At 41.6% G+C, this 25,746-nt stretch overlaps 1 protein-coding gene across 2 annotated transcripts in view; it reads right to left on the bottom strand.

Moving 5' to 3' along the window:
- Window positions 1-25,746, bottom strand: part of cnot10 (CCR4-NOT transcription complex, subunit 10) — an 87,122-nt gene that overhangs the window by 21,029 nt on the left and 40,347 nt on the right. For both annotated transcript variants that reach the window (XM_039736344.1, XM_039736346.1), the window contains exon 13: window positions 22,250-22,330. In XM_039736344.1, coding sequence (XP_039592278.1) covers window positions 22,250-22,330 — 81 coding nt within the window. The remainder of the gene's footprint in view (window positions 1-22,249; window positions 22,331-25,746) is intronic.

Below are 25,746 nucleotides of genomic sequence, written 5' to 3'. Positions count from 1 at the left end.
ACCCCGGGCAAGGCGCCAGCCCACCGCAGAAAACCCACACAGACACAGGGAGAACATGCAAACTCCGTGCTGGGAGGACCCAGGAAGCGAACCCCGGGTCTCCTAACTGCGAGGCAGAGCAGTATCATTCCAAGGAATATTTACATTTTTCCTGTTGTTGTGGTTTGTTACATGTAAGAGAAAAACCTGCTTTTCAATTAATTACCACCTACAGATATTTTCAGAGGACTCGTCCATCATTGGCTGCATTAATAATGGAGACGACTGAGTACAGGATGGTTGTGGAGGGACAACAACCTGCAACTCCACATCAGCAAGACAAAAGAACTGGTGGTGGACTTCCGGCATGCCAAGGCGCTTCTGAGACCACCAGTCACCATCCAGGAGCAGGACCTGGAAGTGCCAACAAACTGGACTGGCCTGATAACACAGTGGTGCTGGACAAGACTTGCCAGTGCAGAATGGACTCGCTAAGGAGACTCGGGTCTTCAGATGTGTTCAGGAAGCTGCTGGAGACGTTCAACCAGCCCATAGTAGCCAGTGTGGCGTTCAATGCTGCAGCGCCCGGCGTAAGCAACCTGAGCACAACCAAAAAAAATAAAAGAGAGTATGAGGAGAGCCTGCACCATCACGGGACGGACCCTGGACACGCTGGAAGCTGTTGTGGAAAAGAGGATGGTGGCAAAACTGGATGGCGCACTCTAATCTTAAAGCACTTTAAGCCACAGTGCGCTAAGAAATGCCCCTGGGGGTCTTTTCTGCCCACTGCTGTCTGGCAATTCAGTGTCTCCTACTGACACGCTCTTTACATTCATTTTGAAATATCTGCACAATCTACATGGACTGACTGATCGATCGATTGGCGGTATTACTCGTCCTGCGACTCTCGATCCTTGTGTTTTTTAGGTTTCTGCTGCTGTATGCATCTGAATTCCCTCAAGGGATTAATCCAGTTCCTCAAATTTATTTTAATATACTATAAACATACAAGAACTGTTTTTATTTTGCGCCCCAACTTTGAGGATTTACAAAGGGATCTTAAGACGTCTAAGAAAAACAACCCGGAGCCTCAGCCATTATGCCTCCCATTCCCGGCAACACAATAGCACTGCACATTCCTGGAAAGAAATGTGAACTTCAAGTCCTGCCTACTCATAAACTTGTCACAGAGCAGGATGTCAGGGCAAGGTCAAGCCTTTATTTAAAGAACCGAGTGCAAGGTGGGGGTCTGATGAAATTGAATTGTCAGCAGTGAAAGCTTTTATTGTCACAGTCCCCACACAAGGCAATGTGTTAAACAGATCCAGGGGAAATAACACACCAGGCGTGAAATGTGCATCTTTAGCTTATTCTTGTTTTTTTTTTTTTTTTTAATTTCATAAGCAGGGTTTTAAGGCCGTTTGGAATTAGGGTTTATCTCTTGTAACAGCAGCCCGAGAGCACAACATTTACATTTATTTAGCTTTTATTCAGAGTGACTTACAAGTCACGGTGTTCTAATTGCTAGCACAATTGAGGGACAAAAATCAAAATGGAAAAACGAGTCTGGAGCTTTAAAGTCATTTAATCGGCAAAGTGGACTCATTTCTTTGCACATTGTTTAATCAGAATCGGGAGGCCACTTTTTAGCCTAATAGTAGGGATAAGCAGGCAATTTAAGTGAACTTTTAATTCATTTCGCTTGGTAAAAATAACAGCAAAACTATGCCATTAAGCAACATCCGCCACGTCCTCTCAGTTACAACAAGTAGCTCATAGATATGCGATACAGTAACTGCCAAACACGACAAAGAGTACGCGACACGTGTTCCACCCTTACTGGGGCTTGTCAGGTTTACACGCTTTGGCCTCCCCTTCAGGGAATCGAACCTCTGATGTCAGCGCCTGAGGCGCAGCCCTGTTCGTTTATTTGACAGGGTGAAGATCGGAGTAGAGAGGACATGGCGGATGTTTGCCAACTGGCCGCCAAACACAAGCGTTACCTGCTAGGTAACCACCTAATAATCCCGCCACACGGCTCAGACTTAATAAAAGAATGTACAGTGGGGCAAAAAAGTATTTAGTCAGCCACCAATTGTGCAAGTTCTCCCACTTAAAAAAAAAGAGGAGAGCGGCCTGTAATTTTCATCATAGGTATACCTCAACTATGAGACACAAAATGAGAAAAAAAAAATCCAGAAAATCACATTGTCTGATTTTTAAAGAATTTATTTGCAAATTATGGTGGGAAAAAAAGTATTTGGTCACCTACAATCAAGCAAGATTTCTGGCTCTCCCAGACTTGTAGCTTCTTCTGTAAGAGGCTCCTCTGTCCTCCACTTGTTACCTGTATTAATGGCACCTGTTTGAACTCGTTATTAATATAAGACACCTGTCCACAACCTCAAACAGTCACACTCCAAACTCCACCATGGCCAAGACCAAAGAGCTGTCAAAGGACACCAGAAACAAAATGGTAGACCTGCACCAGGCTGGGAAGACTGAATCTGCAACAGGTAAGCAGCTTGGTGTGAAGAAATCAACTGTGGGAGCAATTATTACAAAATGGAAGACATACAAGACCACTGATAATCTCCCTCAATCTGGGGCTCCACGCAAGATCTCACCCCGTGGGGTCAAAATGATCACAAGAACGGTGAGCAAAAATCCCAGAACCACACGGGGGGACCTAGTGAATGACCTGCAGAGAGCTGGGACCAAAAGTAACAAAGGCTACCATCAGTAACACACTACGCCGCCAGGGACTCAAATCCTGCAGTGCCAGATGTGTCCCCCTGCTTAAGCCAGTACATGTGCAGGCCCATCTGAAGTTTGCTAGAGAGCATTTGGATGATCCAGAAGAGGATTGGGAGAAGGTCATATGGTCAGATGAAACCAAAATACAACTTTTTGGTAAAAACTCTACTCGCCGTGTTTGGAGGAGAAAGAATGCTGACTGGCATCCAAAGAACACCATACCTACTGTGAAGGGTGGAAACATCATGCTTTGGGGCTGTTTTTCTGCAAAGGGACCAGGACGACTGTTCCGTGTAAAGGAAAGAATGAATGGGGTCATGTATCATCAGTCAGATTTTGAGTGAAAACCTCCTTCCATCAGCAAGGGCATTGAAGATGAAACGTGGCTGGGTCTTTCAGCATGACAATGATCTCAAACACACCGCCCGGGTAACGAAGGAGTGGCTTCGTAAGAAGCATTTCAAGGTCCTGGAGAGGCCTAGCCAGTCTCCAGATCTCAACCCCGTAGAAAATCTTTGGAGGGAGTTGAAAATCCATGTTGCCCAGCAACAGCCCCGAAACATCACTGCTCTAGAGGAGATCTGCATGGAGGAATGGGCCAAAATACCAGCCACAGTGTGTGAAAACCTTGTGAAGACTTACAGAAAACGTTTGACCTCTGTCATTGCCAACAAAGGGTATATAACGCAGTATTGAGATGAACTTTTGTTATTGACCAAATACTTATTTTCCACCATAATTTGCAAATAAATTCTTTAAAAATCAGACAATGTGATTTTCTGGATTTTTTTTTCTCATTTTGTCTCTCATAGTTGAGGCATACCTATGATGAAAATTACAGGCCGCTCTCATCTTTTTAAGTGGGAGAACTTGCACAATTGGTGGCTGACTAAATACTTTTTTGCCCCACTGTAAGCGAACCAGCAGCCCGTATGGGGATGCAAAAAGTACGTATACTTGATGAGGCCCAATAAGGGTCAAACACGTGTCGTGTACTCTTTGTATTATTTGGCAGGTACTGTATGTCAAATCTATGAGCTGCTTCTCGAAACTGAGAGGACGTGGAGGAGGTTTGAAGACTGGCCGACCAACCACAAGGTTAGCCTGGTAAATCAGATTGCGATTCAGAAATATGAGTAAAAGAGAGAGAACGAATGAACGAACGAATGAACGAACAAACGGTGCATTGCCGCACCCACCACAAACCAACTCAGGGTCCAAGTTAGGACCCGAGTACAGCCATGCGATGGGCGATACCTCAGCACCACACTAGTTCAGATGGAGTGGAACAGTGGGAGGTTTTTTTATGGTGGCTGGAGTGCCAGTTTTGCCACCAACCCCCAAGTTTTTCCCTGCAGGTTGGAGGGCCTGCATGCAGAGATGGATGCAGATTAGCGTCATATCCAGGACGGAGCAATTGCAGGTTAATGAAACAAGAATTTTTTTTTATATATATATAAAATACTAGCTGTCCCCCGTGGCTCTGCCCGCGTAATAACGAAACAGGACAAACTTTAAAAATCAATAAACAAACAGGTTTGTTTGGCTAAGCTGAGATCAGGTACACTCCAAAATGCACAGGTAGACCGACTCGAACAGAGCCTGGCACGTCATTGAAGAGGGCCCTGCTCAGCTCCCCACTCCTGATGTCACGCTTCAAAAAGGTCCATTTGTAATATTCTGAAATTTTCTTTTTCCCCCCAATTTTTGCTAACCTAAACTTTACATTTAAACCTCTGACAGTTTACTGCTTACCGTATCACAATTTCAGGTAATTAATTCACAGATTAAATCTGAAGAAAAACTGAGGGGTCTGAAAATTTTGTGTATTATTATACAGTTGTGCTTGAAAGTTTGTGAGCCCTTTAGAATTTTCTATATTTCTCCATAAATATGACCTAAAACATCATCAGATTTTCACTCAAGTCCTAAAAGTAGATAAAGAGAAACCAGTCAAACAAATGAGTCAAAAATATTCTACTTGGTCATTTATTTATTTAGGAAAATGATCGAATATTACATATTTGTGAGTGGCAAAGTATGTGAACCTTTGCTTTCAGTATCTGGTGTGACCCCCCAATAACTGCAACTAAACGTTTCCGGTAACTTTGATCATTCCTGCACACCGGCTTGGAGGAATTTTCGGCCATTCCTCCGTACAGAACAGCTTCAACTCTGGGATGTTGGTGGGTTTCCTCACATGAACTGCTCGCTTCAGGTCCTTCCACAACATTTCGATTGGATTAAGGTCAGGACTTTGACTTGGCCATTTCAGAACATTCACTTTATTGTTCTTTAACCATTCTTTGGTAGAGCGACTTGTGTGCTTAGGGTCGTTGTCTTGCTGCATGACCCACCTTCTCTTGAGATTCAGTTCATGGACAGATGTCCTGACATTTTCCTTTAGAATTCTCTGATATAATTCAGAATTCATTGTTCCATCAATGAAGGCAAGCCGTCCTGGCCCAGATGCAGCAGAACAGGCCCAAACCATGATACTCCCACCACCATGTTTCACAGATGGGATAAGGTTCTTATGCTGGAATGCAGTGTTTTCCTTTCTCCAAACATAACGCTTTTCATTTAAACCAAAAAGTTCTATTTTGGTCTCATCCGTCCACAAAACATTCTTCCAATAGCCTTCTGGTTTGTCCACGTGATCTTTAGCAAACTGCAGACGAGCAGCAATGTTTTTTGGAGAGCAGTGGCTTTCTCCTTGCAACCCTGCCATGCACACCATTGTTGTTCAGTGTTCTCCTGATGGTGGACTCATGAACATGAACATTAGCCAATGTGAGAGAGGCCTTCAGTTGCTTAGAAGTTACCCTGGGGTCCTTTGTGACCTCCCGACTATTACACGTGTGCCTTGCTCTTGGAGTGATCTTTGTTGGTCGACCACTCCTGGTGAGGGTAACAATGGTCTTGAATTTCCTCCATTTGTACCCAATCTGTCTGACTGTGGATTGGTGGAGTCCAAACACTTTAGAGATGGTTTTGTAACCTTTTCCAGCCTGATGAGCATCAACAACTTTTTTTGTGAGGTCCTCAGAAATCTCCTTTGTTCGTGCCATGATACACGTCCACAGACATGTGTTGTGAAGAGCAGACTTTGATAGATCCTGTTCTTTAAATAACACAGGGTGCCCACTCACACCTGATTGGCATCCCATTGATTGAAAACACCGGACTTGAATTTCACCTTCAAACTAACTGATCATCCTAGAGGATCACATACTTTTGCCACTCACAAATATGTAATATTCGATCATTTTCCTTAATAAATAAATGACCAAGTATAATATTTTTGTCTCATTTGTTTAACTGGTTTCTCTTTATCTACTTTTAGGACTTGAGTGAAAATCTGATGATGTTTTAGGTCATATTTATGCAGAAATATAAAAAATTCTAAAGGGTTCACAAACTTTCAAGCACAACTGTATATACTTGCTGTCTCCTGCGACTCTGCCTACGTCATAGTGAAACAGGACAGCGAGAAGGGTCCCACCCGGCTCCCCACTCCTGACGTCACGCTTCTCCTCCCCTCGACCCGCAGTCTTTCTCTCTTGAATTAGAGTGAATATATCGCTCCTGCAAGTGTGCTATGATTCTTAGCGCAATGAGAGAAGTCGCAAAATCAAACGAAATGTTTAAGCAAATTATAGAAAGAAAAAAAAAAAGATCTACATCTATTAAGTAGTTCTCTCGTTCGCTAACTAAGCGGAGTTAAGGTTACTCCCCGAGGCAGACGTGTGAGTGAGGAGGGCCCCGTCCCCTTTCCCCACAGTCTGCAGTGTCTCTCTCGGATTTGCGCTAATAAATCAGTGCTGCAAGCAAACTCTGATACTGCGTGCGATGAGAAAGTCGCAAACTCAACAGAATATTCAAGCAAATTATAGAAAGAAAAATAAAGGATCTAAAGCCGTTAAGCAGTTCTCTCGTGAAAAGTGGACAGACATTGGATTTTATATTATTATATTATTACATTTTATATATATATATATATATATATATATATATATATATATGTCTATGTATAAATAAAAATATTATAAACACATGTACACCAACATACAGTACAGACATAAAAAGCTTACATACATGCACAAGAATAAAATGAACACAGTATAAACAATATAAATAGAAAGAATTAATCACTCAAACTAATAAGCTAAAAAGCAAGTGAATAAAAGGTTTTGTGGGAGCCGACCTTATTGCAAGGAGGCAACTGTTCCACAGTTTAGGAGCAGCTAGCACAAAAGCACAACCTCCCGTCACGTGAGACAGTAAGCATTAGCTGATTATGATTATAGGTTGACATTCAAAAATCCGGCCATCGATAATCCGGTTCCTTCAGATTTCTGGCATGGATTTTCAGAGCACATTTTCAAATTTACCGCGTTGGTATGACACGGTTTTCTGGAGGCGCCGTTTATGTTTTGCTGGCGCTGTAGTCGATAATCACTTGTTGGGTCTTGCTTGCACCTGCTAACAGGCATTCCTGCTCATTCCTTCTCATTTTATCATTTATTTGCTGCTGTACAGCCCCATTATGGATTCAGCAAAGAAAAGAGGTGGCGTAAAACGTAAACATCGTGCGTTGTCGATCGCAGAGAAAGTGGAAGTACTAAAAGAAAAAAAAAAACTTGATAGCGGAGTGCGAACCATTTGTGAAACATACAACATCGGCTCTTCAACAGGGTATGATATTAAAAACCAGAAAGAAAACCTTTTAAAGTTCTTTTCTGACAGTGGATCAAAAAAAAAAAAGGAAACGCTTGTAAGGAAGTCAATGACGAAGGGAAAAAGTTCGGAACTGGACCAAGCTCTAATAACCTGGTTTAATCATCGTGTAAGTGAAGGTGTGGAAATTTCTGGCTATTTCTTAAAGGAACAAGCCAAAGAGGTTCATGAAGAGCTGGGATTGCAACACAAGTGTGAATATTCAGAATGGTTGGCTGCGTCATTTCAAGTCGCGACATGGCTTACAGTTTCGTGTAGTGTATGGGGAAAAACGTTCACCAGACAAAGATGCGGCTAGTGCATATGTGGATGAATTTGCAAAGTTAGTTAGTGATGAACGTTTAAGTCCTGAACAAGTTTACAATGCTGACAAGAAGGCCTTGCTTTGGAGATTTATGCCAAAAAGAACTCTAACAACTGAGGATGCAGAATCGCTTCGAAGGATCGCGTCACAGTAATGCGCTGCTCTAACGCTGCAGGTACCCATAGATGTAAGTTGCTCGTTATCGGGAAAAGTTTACACCTGAGAGCCTTCAAGAGTATGACACAGTTTCCTGTCCATTACTGTGCCAACAAGAAGGGGTGGGTTACCATTGATATTACATTGGATTGGTTTCAAAAATGTTTTGAGGCTAGGGCTGACAAAAATTCTGTAGAACTGTTTTATTTAGTTGGTGAACATTAACATTTCATTTGCTTTTCATTTAGTGTTTAACTTTCTTTCTTTAAAGGACTGTACAGGTAGTCATTTTCTGTTAAATATATATACACAGCATATACAGTACAACCATCCAAAATCCGGCATTTTTGAAAATCCAGCACTCCTCAGGTCCGGAGGTTGCCAGATTTGTGAATGTTAACCTGTATTATTAATCCGAAGGGGAAAGTCAGATTTTTGAAGATCATTTAAAACATTAACATGTATTACAAAATGATTTGTTTTTGTAACTGTTAATCATCTTTTTGTTTTTTTTTGTTTTTTTTAACTTTGATGTGAGGCAAACCATTGATATTAAAAAGTAAATACAATACATATTTTTCCTCTTAAAACCATTGTATGTGTTAGCTGTAAGGTGTGAATACGTATTTTACTTTGTTTTTCTACAACACTAAATTCAAGTTATACAGGAAACAACCTCTGAAAAAGTTGGGGGTTTATGTTGAGGCACCATTTTCATCGAATAAGCAATGCATAGAAGCAGTTAAAAAGGCAAATAAAATGTTAGGTTATATCATACAAAACTGATGAATTTAAATCAAGGGATTTTATGCTCAGACTATAAAAGGAGTATTGTGTGCAGTTCTGCTCACTACGGTACAAGACAGACACAGCAGCACTTGAAGCTGTGCAAAGGAGAGCAGCCAAGTGCATCATGGGACTGAAGGACATGTCTCACTGTGACAGACTCAGAGAATTACAATTGTTGAGACTCGAGCAGAGGAGACCAAGTGGGGATCTCATTCAGATCTTCAATATCCTCAAAGGCATTGACAACGCAGATCCGGTGGAATACTTTCATCTGGATGAAGAGTCACATACTCGAGGACCTCAGTGGACACTAAGGGGAAGTGTGTTTAGGATGGGAGCCAAGCAAGCACTTCTTTATGCAAAGAGTTGTGGGACTCGGGAATGAAGCACTAAGACATGGAGTTGAAGCAGAGACCTGTACAACCTTTGAGAAGGATCAGGATGAGATACTAGGACAGCTTAGCTATCAGCTAAACAAAAAGATCTGACGGACTGGTCTCCTATTCGTCAAATTTCTTATGAGAAAGAGGCTTAAAAAGTGAATTTAACCATCGATTTTGGGAAACTATACAACTGGAAATTCAACTCTTTTACTCGCCGCATTATATTTTGTGATGTTATGTACACCACTGCCCACCACAGAAAAAGTTTCTGAAAAACCATGGCCGATTCGATCTTGTATTCTTCATGTACAGGAATGTTGAACAAATTAAACTCCAGGTATCAACAGGGGCTTGCCAAAAAAAAACAAAACAAAACACAAAAGCATCACTCCAAAAGGGCCGAGTTAAAGTTCATCAAACTATATAACTGTTGATACAACTTAAAATCGACATTTTAAGTCATATCCGCTTTATTTATACAATTTGATTAAACTGCTTTACAATAGAGAAAAAACAAATCCAGTAGATATACAGTACTACACAGAAGGTAAAAATTAGAAAACAATATAAATCCAAACAAACAAATAACCTTTCAAAAATTCAATTGAAAACACGGGCTTGTCACCATGTATGACAAACCCTCTGACTCAAAGTTAGGTAAATGTTTTGTTGGCCTAAAGTTAAAAGCAAATGACTTTTAGGCACAAAGCACATTTAAATATTAAAAATAATGTCATCCTGTTTTTCATAAGAACCTGCCACACACTCAATGCTGTGTGGACGGGAGCGTTGTCGTGATGCAGATGCCACTCATCTGATTGCCGCGTTTCGGGTTGGTTTCTCTGCACAACATCACGCAATCACTTGAGCACTTTAAGGTAAAAATCCTTTGTCTGGCTCAAAGCTTCTTCTCTGAAAGCCTCTCGAAGCATCGTGACAGCTTATGCTGCGGTTTTCTCCAAAAGGGAAACAGAACTTGATGCAAACACGTTATTCTTTAAAGTCTGCCATCACAAAATCGACGAAGACGGTAACAGAGGCTCAAGAACAAAAATTACACTGACGGACCATACAGACCTTTGCCCTAAGGATGGCGCTTGGCCAAATGATGCAGAGGGCAGTCTAATACACGCATCTGGAGGTAGACGTCTGAACTAACGCCCCACCAGAAAACAATTCTCGTTATTTTTTGGGTCCCCCCCTTGTATGCCGTTTAATTTTTTTTTATGCCATTTTTTTGCTTGTCATTATTAAAGCTGTACTCATTCGTGAGTCCATGGTATGTGGAAACTGTCAGATGATATTAAACAGGAGGGGCTTGCATGATTTCCATTATAAAATGTATTGAAGTCAAACCATATTTGGAATAACCAGCACTCCTTTCTTTAATTTACACTCTGAACGCGAGGTACGAGTTAGCTCGTACCTCAGCAAAAAGCCACAAAGGTGCAGGCTACTTGCTGCGGTGTCTCAATTCTCTACTGTAGTGCTGCCATCTAGTGGATAGCTATGCAATTTATTTTTTTATTTAAATGCCCCAGCTTGCAGAAGATAGTGCTATAAATACAGTCGGTAGTTATAACATCACAAAAAAAAAAAAACTATAAAGCTGCCGATGTTTTGAAACAAGATGAATATTTTGATGGTGATGACAGTGATCGAGATAGTGACAACTGATTGGATGACATGGAACCTGTCGGCTCTGGCACTGATGTGGATCTAACTGCTCTGCTCCGACAGCCTCTCTTCATCTCAAAGTGTCCGACTTCTCATGACTGCCAGGAGAGCACTAAATGGACGTTCTGCTACCCACTGAGTCACCAATTATCACATGTGTTGTGAGCAACAGGCGAGGACAGCACAAAGAAAGGCGTTAGATTTACACCACATGCGCTACTAAGCCTGCACTCTGAGAGGTGCCATCCTTCAAGGACTCTCCTTCAAGTGGAGTCTTTTAGTCGTGTTGCTGGTGAAAAAGGAAGCAACGGTTTCTTTACACTTTTGACAGAGTTACTGTTGATAATAAATCCAATGATTTCTAATACGTTTCTTTACATTTTCTTTTTATTTTCAGAAATTTGATACAGTTCATGATATATGCAAAGGCCTATAATGAAGCGTCATGGTAATAAATGGTCCAGCTGTCAATGTGTTAAAAAAAAAATGCCTTCTGGAAAAGCCTAGTTTTATGATCTTAATGGAAGCCTGGACTTTAAAAAAAGCACAGCATGCATCAACAGACACCTGAAATAGCGGCACAAGTGTAACACATGCCGTGCGAAGACAGCCCAAAAGCTGGTCAGCTGCGAGTTCCTGCTGACCACCAAGCTGTCCCAGTACAGCCGCTGCTGACAGACATAGTGAACCAGCGGTGACATTATACAGCCACAGAAGTCTGAAACAGCGGTACCAGTGTAACACGTACTGCAAGGAGATTAACGTGGCAATGTGTGCCACTGACTACTTGGAACATTACCATACCTTGCCTGACTGTGCTACGTAATGGATCTGTGAATTCACACAGTGTAGAGGCACCTGGAACATAAAGTACAGCGATATTTGTCATTCATAAATATGTTGATTTAGGATGTAGTGAGAAGTCAAGCAAAATGACACCTCTTATTGGCTACACTAAAAAAGATTACAATATGCAAGCTTTCCAGACAACTCAGGCCTCTTCTTCAGCCAAGATGTACAAGAAGGAGATGAAGAAGATGATGCCTCGAAAGCTTGCATATTGTAATCTTTTTTTAGTGTAGCCAATAAGAGATGTCATTTTGCTTGACTTCTCACTACATCCTTAATGTGTAACGTGGTAGAACACCCTAGTCAATCAGTCAGTGTCCAACCCGCTATATCCTAACACAGGGTCACGGGGGTCTGCTGGAGCCAAACGCAGCCAATGTAGGGCGCAAGGCAGGAACAAACCGCGGGCAGGGCGCAAGCCCACCACAGTACAAACACACACACACACCAAGCACCCACTAGGGACAATTCAGGATCGCCAATGCACCTAACCTGCAATGCCTTTGGACTGTGGGAGGAAACCCACGCAGACACGGGAAGAACATGCAAACTCCACGCAGGGAGGACCCAGAAAGCGAACCCAGGTTGGTCTCCTTACTGCGCCACCATGCCTCCCTAACACCCTAGTACTACTGATTAATGTGTGAAAACATTGCTTTGTGTACTTTCCAGAAAACCAAGTATTTTGTTTTTGTGAAAAAATATTCAGCTTTGGACCAAAACGGAAAAAGAAATAAATAATAATTCGCCCTCAAAGAGTTGATGGAATAGGAACTACATAATAGCTCAGCAGTTCAAGTCCCTGTCACATTACATGACTTTTCCAGCGATTTCTATTCATGGACTTCATTAATACAGTATAATCTTACAGAGAGTTAGAGGCAGTCATAGTGCACTGTTGTGACGGGGAGTCCTGTAAGCCTGGCATACCCAGCGATCCACTGTGTGTGCTGTTCATGTGACCGATCTCGCTAATATGTACACAGCATGTCGAAATCCACCATCTCGACAATTTTACAAAGAAAAGATTTGCATAAGGAGGCTCCTTCTAAACAATAACCACCTTCCGTTTCATTCTCCTCCCTTCCTGCAGCCCAAAGATATCAAATTAAATGGTGAGTACAATATGAAATTGTTGTTTCTAGAATAGAATGCCTTTTATTGTCACTATACACATGTACAATGAGATTAAAAGCAGCTCCTTCAGTGCAGATATATGTGTAGAACACAACAAGTAAATAAACAAATGGTGCGAAAAGCTGCAAAGAAGTTGCCAAAATAAAAGTTTTGTATAGGGCTTGTATGGTTGTTTTTTTAGCCTTAGCATAACGCCGGATCTGTGGCCCCGCTTCTGCTTTCTATCCCTCCTCCGTCTGTGTCGTCTCCTAGACCTGACAACAATCCACGGAGAGCCCGCTGGTCTCACTATGTTGTCTGGGATGTTGTGCATGTGATGAAAAACACTCGAAACAGATGTCTGGCTCTGGATACCGATGTCTATAAGGTTCTGACAGGTGTAGCGGATGTTCGCCGAACCGATCATGCACAAACAAGCAAAAAAAAAAAAAAAAGTATAAAAATAACAAAAAAGTGCACTGAAAAGGAGAGCGCGCCGCCATGCTCCTAGCTTAATCTAGCCTACTTCTGGTAGGCTAGGCACTTTTTATAACTTTTTGGTTAGTACATTAGAAAAATTATTGGTGTTTTGGTAAATTATGCACATTATACAACCCTTTTTTATTATGAAAAGGTTAAGTAAGTGTTGCAGTGGGAGGTTCGGAAAGCATTATGGGTTAGCCTTCGTGAACGAATTAAGTTCTTAAGTCAAGGGTCCACTGTATTGTGTATTTAAGTTAATCAAATTTATAACGAGTCTCCGGAAATCCACCCACTGATGTACCGTATTTGCGCATATAGTTTCAACACAAAGGTTTCATTTTACCAAACTTCTCCACAATCACTTCCTGGTTTCCAACAAAAATGCCGGCAGTCTCAAATTCTCGCCGATAAACATGATAAATATACCTGAAGAGACACTTTTAAGGAAATTTTGAAAATTTTGCTTGGAGAAGGGGGTCGGCTTAAATACCGGTCATCAGCAAATACATGTAATTTAGTAGGTAGAGAAGGGGGTCGGCTAATATATCGAGTCGTCTTATATTCCGGGATCTACGGTAAATCTCTGAAGTTGCACATATGACAGTAGAATAAAAAAATCAGAAATATGCACTCTATTAAATCAGCGTGATGCCATTCGATGGTTTGATTAAGAAGAAAGTAGGCACTCAATACCTAGCAGTAGAGTTGATAACTACACCCTACTCCCATTCTATTGACCGATTTAGGGAATTTTCAGGATCCCCTCGTATAATGCAACAATCTGGAATAAAGTGATTTGGACCTAACAAAACAGAGGAGAATCTCATCTGTCTGAGGTTTCATATTTTATATACTGTAACAGAATGGGGAAAGGGGGCAGGATTGCAACTGAACTTGCCATACCCTTAAACCCTTGTCACAAGCACCAGGACGGTCACTAAGATTGTGTAAATGAAGTCTGAGATTGAAAATAGCTGCATGTGACATGGCCTTTGCTATAAGGATTGACATGCTTGTAACACTATTTCAGCAACTCTAAAGGCTGTATCTATATAATGCATAAGATCACTTGCCTGGACTGGAGTCACCCACTATGTGAAGTGACACTTGCCTCGCACGTTGCATAGAGAGGAGGGAGGTTAGGAGCAGGCGCTAATACAGCATAGTGCTGCACCCACCACATGACTAGCCAACTCAGGATCCCAGATTAGGACCCGAGTGCAGACATGCGACGGGTGACACCTCAGCACCACGCTAGTTCAGATGGAATGGAACTGATGTGAGGTTTTTCATGGTGGCTGGAGTACTAATTCTGCCACCAACCCCCAGGTTTTTCCCTGCAGGTTGGAGGGCCTACATGTTGGACTGGATGCAGATTAATGTCATATCCAGGACAGAGCAACTGCAAGTTAAAGGACCTTCTTGCTCAAGGGCCCAATAAAGTAGAGTCAATTCCGATTGTCAGTGCAGATCCCTAGCCTCAGAGCCACCACTCCAGCCATGCTGCATGGGTGACATCTTTATTCAAACACCCACTTTAGTGTCTTTTGGAGCCTACAACCCCAGCTACAAAGTAGGTCATAAAATGCAAATTTTCACCACGACAGACTATAAATGCAAAGTACCTTAAAAAATGTAGTTAACATTTACGGGAACCTTAGAAATAAAAGGATGTGGTTAATTCCACTTGGAGGCGACTGCATGCCCAGATGCGATGAAGGAGGACTCATTCATTCATTTATCAGCATGGTGCACGTTTGAACTGCTCTGCATCAGATTTTAACTTGATAAACGTCTCCAGGGAACATCATAGGCTGGCATGTTTGACAGGAAGTTTGTCAACTCTATTCAAAGATATAAAAGATAAAAATCAAACCTAGTTTTATACCCTCAGGTCATAAGGCTACTTACTACTCAACAGCTGTTCAAAAGTGAACGATTTTCTTTTTGGTTAACATATCATCAGATGCATTTAGAGTTTGATTTTGTCTCCTGTTGCATTTTTTATTGAAATTTTTCTGACTGGTTACACGGCCTTTGCTAGCGTATAGGAGACATGCAAGTAACGCACACACGACAATAAGCACGAATGACTTGAAAGGCCTGCTAAGATGCATGTCAAACAGTGTGCAGTTCACATCTGGAGAAGGCACGGTTTACAATGTGTCGGTCCTCGTCCTGAATGATATGCAGGCCGGTTTGGTTCCCTATATTACACAAAAGAAAAAGGTGACTTTGACCAAACAAAAAGTAAATAATGCAACCCATACTCCAGATTTTATACCTTGAATTCATAAAGTATTCAGATCCCTTCATTTTTTCACATTTCCCAATGTTGCAGCCTTGCGCTAAAATCATTTAAATTTTTTTTAGGGCAGAGTGGTGGCTCTGAGGCTAAGGATCTGCGCTGGTATCCCGAAGGCTGCCGGTTCAAATCCCTGTCACTGCCAAAAGAGATCCTGCTCTGCTGGGCCCTTGAGCAAGGCCCTTAACCTTCAATTGCTCCATGGCCGCTGTCTGGCTGACCCCGCGCTCGGACCCCAAGGGGTATGCGAAAAACCAAGTAATTTTCTTCGGGATTAATAAAGTATAATAAAATAAAATACAAAAATAAAAAATACACCAGAATGGCAAAGTGAAAACAGGTCATTAGAAACTTTAGTAACACCATAGTTTAGGTTGGCGGAGCGGTGGCTTTGAGGCTTGGGATCTGCACTGGCAATCAAATCCCATAAATGCCAGGACTGTGTTGCGCCCCTGAGCAAGGCCCTTAACCAGTAATTGTTTCACCCCGGGTATGATGTTAACCTGCATCCAGCCCTCCAACTTGCAGGGAAAACTTGGGGGGGCATGCCGCTGGAAAATGTTATGTTATAGCCTTATTCCAAAATGGATTAAATTCACTTTTTTTCCTCAGAATTCTACACACAACACCCAATAATGGCAACGTGAAAAAAAGTTTACTTGAGGTTTTTGCAAATTTATTAAAAATAAAAAAAACTGAGAAAGCACATGTACATAAGTATTCACAACCTTAGCTATGAAGCTCCAAATTGAGCTCAAGTCCATCCTGTTTCCCCTGATCATCCTTGAGATGTTTAATTGGAGTCCACCTGTGGTAAATTCAGTTGACTGGACAAGATTTGGAAAGGCACACACCGGTCTATAGAAGGTCACACAGTTGGCAGTTCATGTCAGAGCACAAACCAAGCATGAAGTCAAAGGAATTGTCTGTAGACCTCCGAGACAGGATTGTCTCGAGGCACAAATCTGGGGAAGGGTACAGAAAAATTTCTGCTGCTTTGAAGGTCCCAATGAGCACAGTGGCCTCCATCATCTGTAAGTGGAAGAAGTTCAAAACCACCAGGACTCTTCCTAAAGCTGGCCGGCCATCTAAACTGAGCGATCGGGGGAGAAGGGCCTTAGTCAGGGAGGTGACCAAGAACCCGATGGTCACTCTGTCAGAGCTCCAGAGGTCCTCTGTGGAGAAAGGAGAACCTTCCAGAAGGACAGCCATCTCTGCAGCAATCCACCAATCGGGACTGTATGGTAGAGTGGCCAGACGGAAGCCACTCCTTAGTAAAAGGCACATGGCAGCCCACCTGGAGTTTGACAAAAGGCACCTGAAGGACTCTCAGACCATGAGAAACAAAATTCTCTGGTCTGATGAGACAAAGATTGAACTCTTTGGTGTAAATGCCAGGCGTCACGTTTGGTGGAAACCAGGCACCGCTCATCACCAGGCCAATACCATCCCTACAGTGAAGCATGGTGGTGGCAGCATCAGGAACTGGGAGACTAGTCAGGATAAAGGGAAAGATGACTGCAGCAATGTACAGAGACATCCTGGATGAAAACCTGCTCCAGAGCGCTCTTGACCTCAGACTGGGGCGACGGTTCATCTTTCAGCAGGACAACGACCCTAAGCACTTAGCCAAGATATCAAAGGAGTGGCTTCAGAACAACTCTGTGAATGTCCTTGAGTGGTCCAGACTTGAATCCGATTGAACATCTCTGGAGAGATCTTAAAATGGCTGTGTACTGACGCTTCCCTTCCAACCTGATGGAGCTTGAGAGGTGCTGCAAAGAGGAATGGGCGAAACTGGCCAAGGATAGGTGTGCCAAGCTTGTGGCATCATATTCAAAAAGACTTGAGGCTGCAATTGCTGCCAAAGCTGCATCGACAGAGTATTGAGCAAAGGCTGTGAATACTTATGTACATGTGCTTTCTCGTTTTTTTATTTTTAATAAATTTGAAAAACCTCAAGTAAACTTTTTTCACGTTGTCATTATGGGGTGTTGTGTGTAGAATTCTGAGGAAAAAAATGAATTAAAGATAACAAAATGTGGAAAAAGTGATGCGCGGTCAATACTTTCTGGATGCACTGTATGCGAGTGCCAAAGAACTTCAGGAGAAACTTCTAGAAAAGATAACCATCACTATAACAACTCTACCAATCTGAGATTTATGACAGAGTGGCCAGAAAGAAGCTACACCTCAGAGAAACATACATGGAGTCCTACTTGGGAGTTTACAAAAAGGCACCTAAAGGACTCTCAGTCAGTGAGAAACAAGATTCTGATGAAACCAAGACTGAAATGCTTGGCCTTAATTCTAAGTATCATGCATGGAGGAAACCAGGCAGTGCTCATCACCTGCGCAATACCATTCCAGTGGTGGGGAATGGAGGTGGCATCATCATGTTGTGGGAATGTGACTACGAGACTACAATGGGTTGAGGGAAAGCTGAGCAGAGCAAACTATGAAGATCTCGAAAGCCTGCTCAGAGTGCTCTTGACCTAAGGGTCACCTTCCAATATGAATATGACCACAAAGCTCACACAGGAGCGGCTTGGGAACAATGCTGGGAATGCCCCTGAATTGCCCATCTAGAGCCTGGACTTGAATACAATTAAACATTTCTTGAAAGAACCACAAAATGCTGTCGATCGATGTTTTCCATCCAACTTGCCAGAAGTTCAGAGGCTGCACCGACAAGAATCTCAGAAAATCCCAAAATCTGGGTGTGTGAAGCTTGGTGCGTCATACCTGAAAGATTCCAGGGTTTAATAACTGCCAATACAGCTTCAACAAAGTACAGAAGAAAGGGTCTGAATACTTGTGTCAATTTTCAGATATTTTTTTTTATTCATAATAAAACTGCAAAACAAACGCCCAAAATCCCGTTTTCATGTCATTCTAGAGTATTGAGAAGGGGAAAAAAATTAGATGAATTTAGCATAAGGCTGCACAATAACAAAATTCATAAAAGGGAAGGGTCCGAAGACTTTTTGAATCCACTGCATTATGGTGTTAACTGCAAAGACAGAAGGAACCATGTACCGAAAAAAAGAAAAGAAAACCACGATGGCAAAACCTAAGGGAGGAGAAAGGGTATAAAGTTGACGCCAGTTGTTTAAAATAAGCTCTTTATACACAGTATGAGACACAAGTGGAAGCTTGTTAGGAGTTGATCTTACACAGACACCATAAAACATGTTTTATGTGACAATTGCTAATGTGTGGAACCAATTACTAAGAAATTTGGTGCAAAGTATCACACTGCAGGCCTTAAACCCTCGTACTGAAAATCTCACATGATGTTCAAACCCGAGTACTGGAGAAAGGAGGATAACGGTTAATAATGGAAGATAAAGGATAACTGTGTTACTATACCCTCTACACCCTAGACAGTTATAAATTCCAGTGCTAATGGCAAGAGCATGACTACCCTTAGAAGTGTAGGCCTTTCATTTACAGAAACTGTGGAAAAAAACATCAAAGTGTCTGCGAGTCCAGTGGTGTCCTACAAAATCCACAGGCAATTGGAAGAAACTCGGATAGGAAGAGATCTGTCAATTCCAAAGTCACAACCCAACCAGAAGACCCATTTCTGAGGGTCACCAGCCTCTGTGACATGAGCCTCGCAGCACAACAGCTTCAAGCACAGCTTAACTGTGCAGGTCAAAAAAAAAAAAAGCAAATGTCACTGTCTACTGCGGAAAGGAGACTTTGTCTTGCAGGTTTGACAGGGCAAGTGGCAGTAAGGAAGCCTTTGCTTAAAGGACAAAATAGGCTCTTGAAATACCAGCTATGGACTACTGTAGACTGAAAGAAAGTCTTATCGAGTGATGAATCAAAATCTGAAATCTTTGGTTCATCACGCAGGGTTGGTTGTATGCTGTCGAGTTAGTGGAAGGATGGCTCTTCAGTGTGTTACACCAACTGACAAACATGGCGGAGGAAATGTGATGGTCTGGGATTTTTTTGTTGGTTGGGTGAGTTAGTGACTTGCATAGGGAGTGGCTGTTATGTCAGTAAAAGGGAACTACTTTGATGAACCAAAACTTTTAATAACATTTGGAACACTTAAGGATTCCTTGACTTATTTTTTTATATTTGCCATTGCTTATTTGTTCTATGCCAGTGTAATATTGTCCAAATACGTCAGAGGCTGTAGTAACACAGTCTGTTCCAACTCTGCTTTAAGGCTGACAGAGGCTTTTTAAGTAATCAACAGAAGTTAGGACACTTGTGCAAACTGTTTGCTTCAACTTGCAAGGCTTAATTTACTCGAACTGCTGCAGAACATCTGTAGGTTGTAACCTATTAGTTGGTCCATCAAGAAAGCCCATTTCTAATATTCTGAAATTTCCTATTTTTTCCAATTTTTGCTAACCTAAACTTTACATTTACACCTCTGACAGTTTACTGCTTAACTTTTCACAATTGTAGGTAATTCACAAAACTTGAAAAACTGAGGTGTCTGAAAACTTTTGACCGGTAGTATGTATGTATTTATGTGTGTTATTAAATATATACTAGCCGTCTAATGCGACTCCGCCTGCGTCATAGTGAAACAGGACAGTGAGGAGGACCCTGCCCTGCTCCCGACTCCGGATGTCACGCTTCTCCCTCAACCTCGGCCTGCAGCCTCTGTCTCAGATTAGCGCAAATATATTGCTCTTGCAAACGAACTGATTCTTCGCACGATGAGAGAAGTCGCAAAATCACCTGGAATGTTCAAGCAAACTATAGAAAAAAAAACCTGATCTAAATCCGTAAAGTAATCCTCTCATGAAAAGCTGATAGACAGACAAACATTGGATTTTATATAGAGAGAGCTCTCATTCTCTCTATCTATATACCGTATTTACTCATGTACCACGCGCCCTCGTGTAAGACGCGCACCCTAATTTTTACAAAGAAAATCACAAAAAAAATTTTGCCCCGTGTATGACGTGCGTTGTGATTGTATAGGAACTTTAGAGCGAGAGAGAGAGAGAGAGAGAGAGAGAGAGAGAGAGAGCACGCGAGTGCGTGAGCGAGCCCAAGCAGAAGAAGTAAACATTACAGAATTACATTTCCTCATGTATGACGCGCACCTGATTTTCTAATACTAATTTTCGGGAAAAAATGTGTGCATGGTATATACGTAAATACGGTGTATATATATATATATATATATATATATATATATATATATATATATATATATATAAAATAAATAAATAAAACCATATAACCCCATAGATAGCTAGATAGAACTTTAATTTGTCCTCAGGGGGAATTTGGCTTTTTACAGAAGCTCTTTAAATAACTACTGTATATACTCGTGTTTAAGTTCTCCCGCGGATAAGTTAGGGCTTGATTTTACCGTAATATTTTATAATGTCGGTCGTATAAGTCAAATGCGGAAAACTCCTACTATTGGTCCAAGAGATTACGATATGTTAAAGCCCCCTGAGAGAGTAACCACGGGCAGACTGCCTTTTTTTCTGTGTATTGTGCCTACGTGACCACACAGTAATACCCAAACTATTCTGAAGCGACATTTGCACTGATTTGTGCTTTTTGTATCTGAAACTCTCATACACCTTAAGAACATATCTACGATGGAGCATTCTATCAGAAGAAAATATGAAGCTGGTTTACAAGTCATTGAAGTGGCAAAAGAAATTGGTAACTGAGCTGCTGCAACAAAATTCAATATATGTCTGAGAAACTGGTGCGAGATTGGAGGAAGCAGGAAGATGTTAAAAAAAAAAAATATATTTTTCATATTTTTGAACAGGTATATAAAGTCAGGGTCTGATTTTATGATCGATTTTTCGGGTTTCCGGACCCAACTTATATGCAAATATTTATGTAACATAAATAGGTAGATAAGTAAAAAAATAAATAATTATACAAACATACTTTGGTTTGAACACACACCATAATGACTATAAAGCAGGAAAATTAAAAAAAGAAACAAAAAAAAGAAAAAAGCAATGTTTTGACTTGGCTGTCCCAGTGAGGTATTATGCAGATTACTGCTGTTGGTATAAAGGAGCCCCAGTATTGTTTCTTCACAACCTTCTGTTGAATAATAAAATAAATAATAACAAAAGGGAGATAAAATATAATTTGTGTATCACATTCATCACTTTTTAGGTTTAATCCACATTATAACAATGGCTTGGTGATATAACTTTTTACACATGCAAGTCGTTACTTAGCTGGTTTGGCTGTGTTTTCCCACTTGGTCAAGACTGTCCCCAAGATATCACTTTAAGTATATGCAAATATTCCAAAATGCAAAAATATTTAAATTCCAAAACACGTCTGGTCCCAGGCTTTTCGTATTAAGGTTACTCAAGCTGTAATATTAGTTATTTATTTATTATTCAGCTTCTGTAAAAAGACAAATTCCCCCCAGGGACAAATAAAGTTCTTTCTATCAATCAATCAAAGGGTATGAAGGCTCGGCTCTGTCCAACCTCCCTGCTAGGTTCTCTTTTTATATGTTTAAACATTTCCAGTGGTTTTTCAAATTCTTTATTCAGAATGTGCAGTTGTGGAATTACTTGGATAACATGACTGTTATTACACCACGTAGGTCAGAATTAGTATAAAGCTTCAGTAAACTCATGCTGAGCTGTAGAGTAATTGCTAGGAGTATATGAATGGAAAGTGGGCGATTAAGGTAAAGATGTGGTGCATTTTACTTTTTTCAATAAAGTAATTTCTTACCTTAAATTTTCGAGTTCTGGTTTTCTAATTGGAGCTGATGGTGGTGCGGGAATGAATTTATCACCTTCTTGTCCTTTTGAACTGGAAAAACAAAGAACATTTTTAGACTGAAAATCATCTAATATTAATGCACTCACCACAAAAGGGAACTGTTGGTTCTACTTTAAATTTGAAACAAGCTGCAATTTTAAAAAATGAGTAAAAAAAAAAATGCAAACATGAAACATATTACTCTGATAGGCCTCAGTGCATTTGTGGATATCAGTGTATTGCTCTAGCAGTGCTGTGCCAAGTCACTGTATTGAGGGGAGTGCTGATCAGTGAATTTTTCCACGCACTCTCACTGCTGCGCCTGCACCTCCATCTGCACTCAACAGGCCATCTAAGTAGCAGAACTTCTCTGCCATCTCTAAAACACCTCCACTGCCGAGATCTACATGTACACTTACTATACCAGCATTCTGTACTCCTCTCACATGCTTTCTATAAACAAATGTCCCACCCCTGCCACCTGCACACCACCTTTCATACCACTTTATGTTTTATGGATACCCCCACCCCCCATGTCAAATCCTGCATAGGATTTTGTTTCTTCAAACACCTTTACCACATTTTCATACTTCTTCTTTGCCTTCTACTCTTTCATCTCCAACCATCAGTTTGTTCTTTCCTCCATTTATCTTCAGGCTTTTATTTTCAAATTCATTTTCCATTTCAGTAAACCTCAGAGAGCCATTTGTTCAAATTCAGCACTTTCCAAGGAAAGAAAAACATGGATTTCTCCAGCTTTATATGGTCTGAGTGTGTGCGTGTCACTTATGATTCCCATGCACTCTCTTACACACTCAGCAATACTAATTGACACTTGTATGCATAAGAGAGGTTAGGAGCAGGCACTGATACGGCGTATTGCCACAACGCCCACCACATGACAAACCAACTCAGGATCCCAGATTAAGACCAGAGTGAGGCCATGCGTCGAGTGACACCTCAGCACCACACTAGTTCAGATGGAATGGAACCAACGTGTGATTTTTTTCATGGCGGCTGGAGTGCCAATTCTACCACCAACCCCCAGGTTTTCCCTGCAGATTAACGTCATGCCCAGGATGGAGCAATTGCAGGTTAAGGACCCCGTCGCTCGAGTGCCCAACAAGGTAGAGTCACGTTTGGCATTTACGGGATTTGAACCTAATGTGTCCCATAACTAAACCTGCCATTTCAATTAGCTTGTTAAATTGGCAGGCCACACTTGAAGTGATGCTACCAGCCCAGCACACCACAGTGTGGAAAATTTCACAAATGCTTACCAGTATGCAGTACTCCGCAGCCGATATTTCAAGACCCTATTTTGTCCTTTAAGAAATGACAGTCTTACTGCCACTTGCCCTGTCAAACCTACAGCACAAAGTCTCCTCACGTTTGTCGACCTGCACTGTTAAGCTGTTGTGCTGTGGGGCGCCAATCATGCAAGCTGGTGACCCCTAGAAACTTGTCTTCTGATTGTGTTGTGACTTTCACTCTGCCAGGTCTCTTCCAGTTTCCAATTGCCTTTGCATTGTGTAGGACACCACTGGACTCAATGACACTTTCATCCCCCAGTTTCTCTAAATGAAAGGCCTACACTTCTCAGGGTAGTAAAGCTCGGCCTCATTTCATTTGTTAACTGCCGCTTTCTTGCCATTATCACTGGAATATTGTCCAAGTTGTACTTCTGAGGGTGTAATAACACTGTCTGTTCCAACTCTGCTTTAAGACAGACTGAAGGTTTTTAAGTAATCAACAGAAGCTGGGACACCTGTGCAAACTGTTTGGCTCAATTTGCAAAGTTTCATTTACTTGAATGGCTGCAGAACATCTGTAGGTTGTAACCCATCAGTTGTTCCCTGAAGAAGGCCCATTTGCAATACAGGCAGTCTCCGGGTTACATACAAGATAGGGACTGTAGGTTTGTACTTAAGTTGAATTTGTATGTAAGTCAGGTGCATTATTTTCATAAATGCTATTGTTGACCGACTGCAACCAAGTGCTCTGCCAATGAATGATGGAGTTTCACCCCCTCTGACCTTTTTATTATTTCTACTTTATTTTTAATGGTGATGGTTTTTCTCTTCTTTACTGTATCACCAGCACTTGCATCAGATTTGTGTTTCAGAGACATTGTTGAAGGGTGAAGACAAAAGGTTAAGAGGAGTTCTTCTGCACAGCACTGTACACGTTATCATAGCAGGAAGGCCCCCCTCGTCATCAACACGTCTGGTGTACTAAACGAGAGACGACTTCCTGCTATGTACGTACTGGGGGTGGCATCACCAGCCCACCTCACAGTCACCTCCACTACAGTATGTTGCCTGCAGCGTCCGCCCACAGAGAACGAACACAACAGCACACTACAATGCTACCCCCGCCGCCCCGTTCAGCCACTACCAGGTCACCCCTTGTAGCATTATCAGCTGTGTGTGCTGGGTGGGCAATGAAACGCCCCATATCCAGCCTGCGTCCAGTCAGGAGCAGTAGCTGTGGCGGCGTAGTTGGCGGGCATTGAACCATTGACCTGCACACAAGCGACAGCAGCGGCCCAGGTGACTATGGACCACGGGTCACCGCTTGCTGCCGGAAGCCGCCGAAGGGACACTACACTGTGCGAGCAGCGGAATCGTCCCCCTCCAGCCACCGCTTGCAGCAGCCCCCAGGCCGAAGATGACAGATTGGCAGTTACTGAGGCGCATGTGTCGCAGCTGCATCGTTGTTCGTAAGTCGGATGTCCGTAACCTGGGGAATACCTGCATTCTGAAATGTCATTTTTTTTCAGTTTTTGCCAACCTAAACTTTAAATGTAAACCTCTGGCAGTTTAACGCTTACCTTTTCACCATTTTAGGTCATTCATTGCATTTCAGCTGCTAAAATTTGAAGAATATCTGGAAAAACAGAGGTGTTCTAAAACTTTTGACCAGTAGTCTATATATATTTAAAAAAATCAAAAATCAAAAACTGAAATCTCTCATTCAGGTGTTTGCAAACCTTTCCTGAATCATATTTTCACTTAGTCATTATGGGTTATTGCGTGAATACCGAGAGGCAAAAATGGCAAATGTATCCATCTGAAATGAAATCTACAACACAATAAAGTGGGCAGAAAGTGAAGAGGTCTGAAGACTTTCTGAATCCAATGCTAATTAAAGGATAAATATCATTCTACAATGCTTGCTGCCTTTAGGATACAAACAGAATATTGTAAAATAATGAAACACATTTCACACTATTCCAGACTCTTAATTATGGAATACTAGAATATGAACACTGGTACACATACTGTATGTTATGGAGCCTTTTACTCAACTTGTGAGACTCTTTAAATGTTCAATCAATCAGAGGTATCGCCCCTTCTGTTTTGAAATTACATTAAATCGCAAAGTAGCAATGAATGACTGTTGTTGCAGACAGTCTGCTTAAATGCACAAGGAGCATATGCTTAGATAATAATTTAAATAATTAA

This window comes from Polypterus senegalus, chromosome 15 (assembly GCF_016835505.1).
Source record: "Polypterus senegalus isolate Bchr_013 chromosome 15, ASM1683550v1, whole genome shotgun sequence".
NCBI lineage: Eukaryota > Metazoa > Chordata > Cladistia > Polypteriformes > Polypteridae > Polypterus > Polypterus senegalus.
This window is presented reverse-complemented; position numbering and strand designations above follow the sequence as displayed.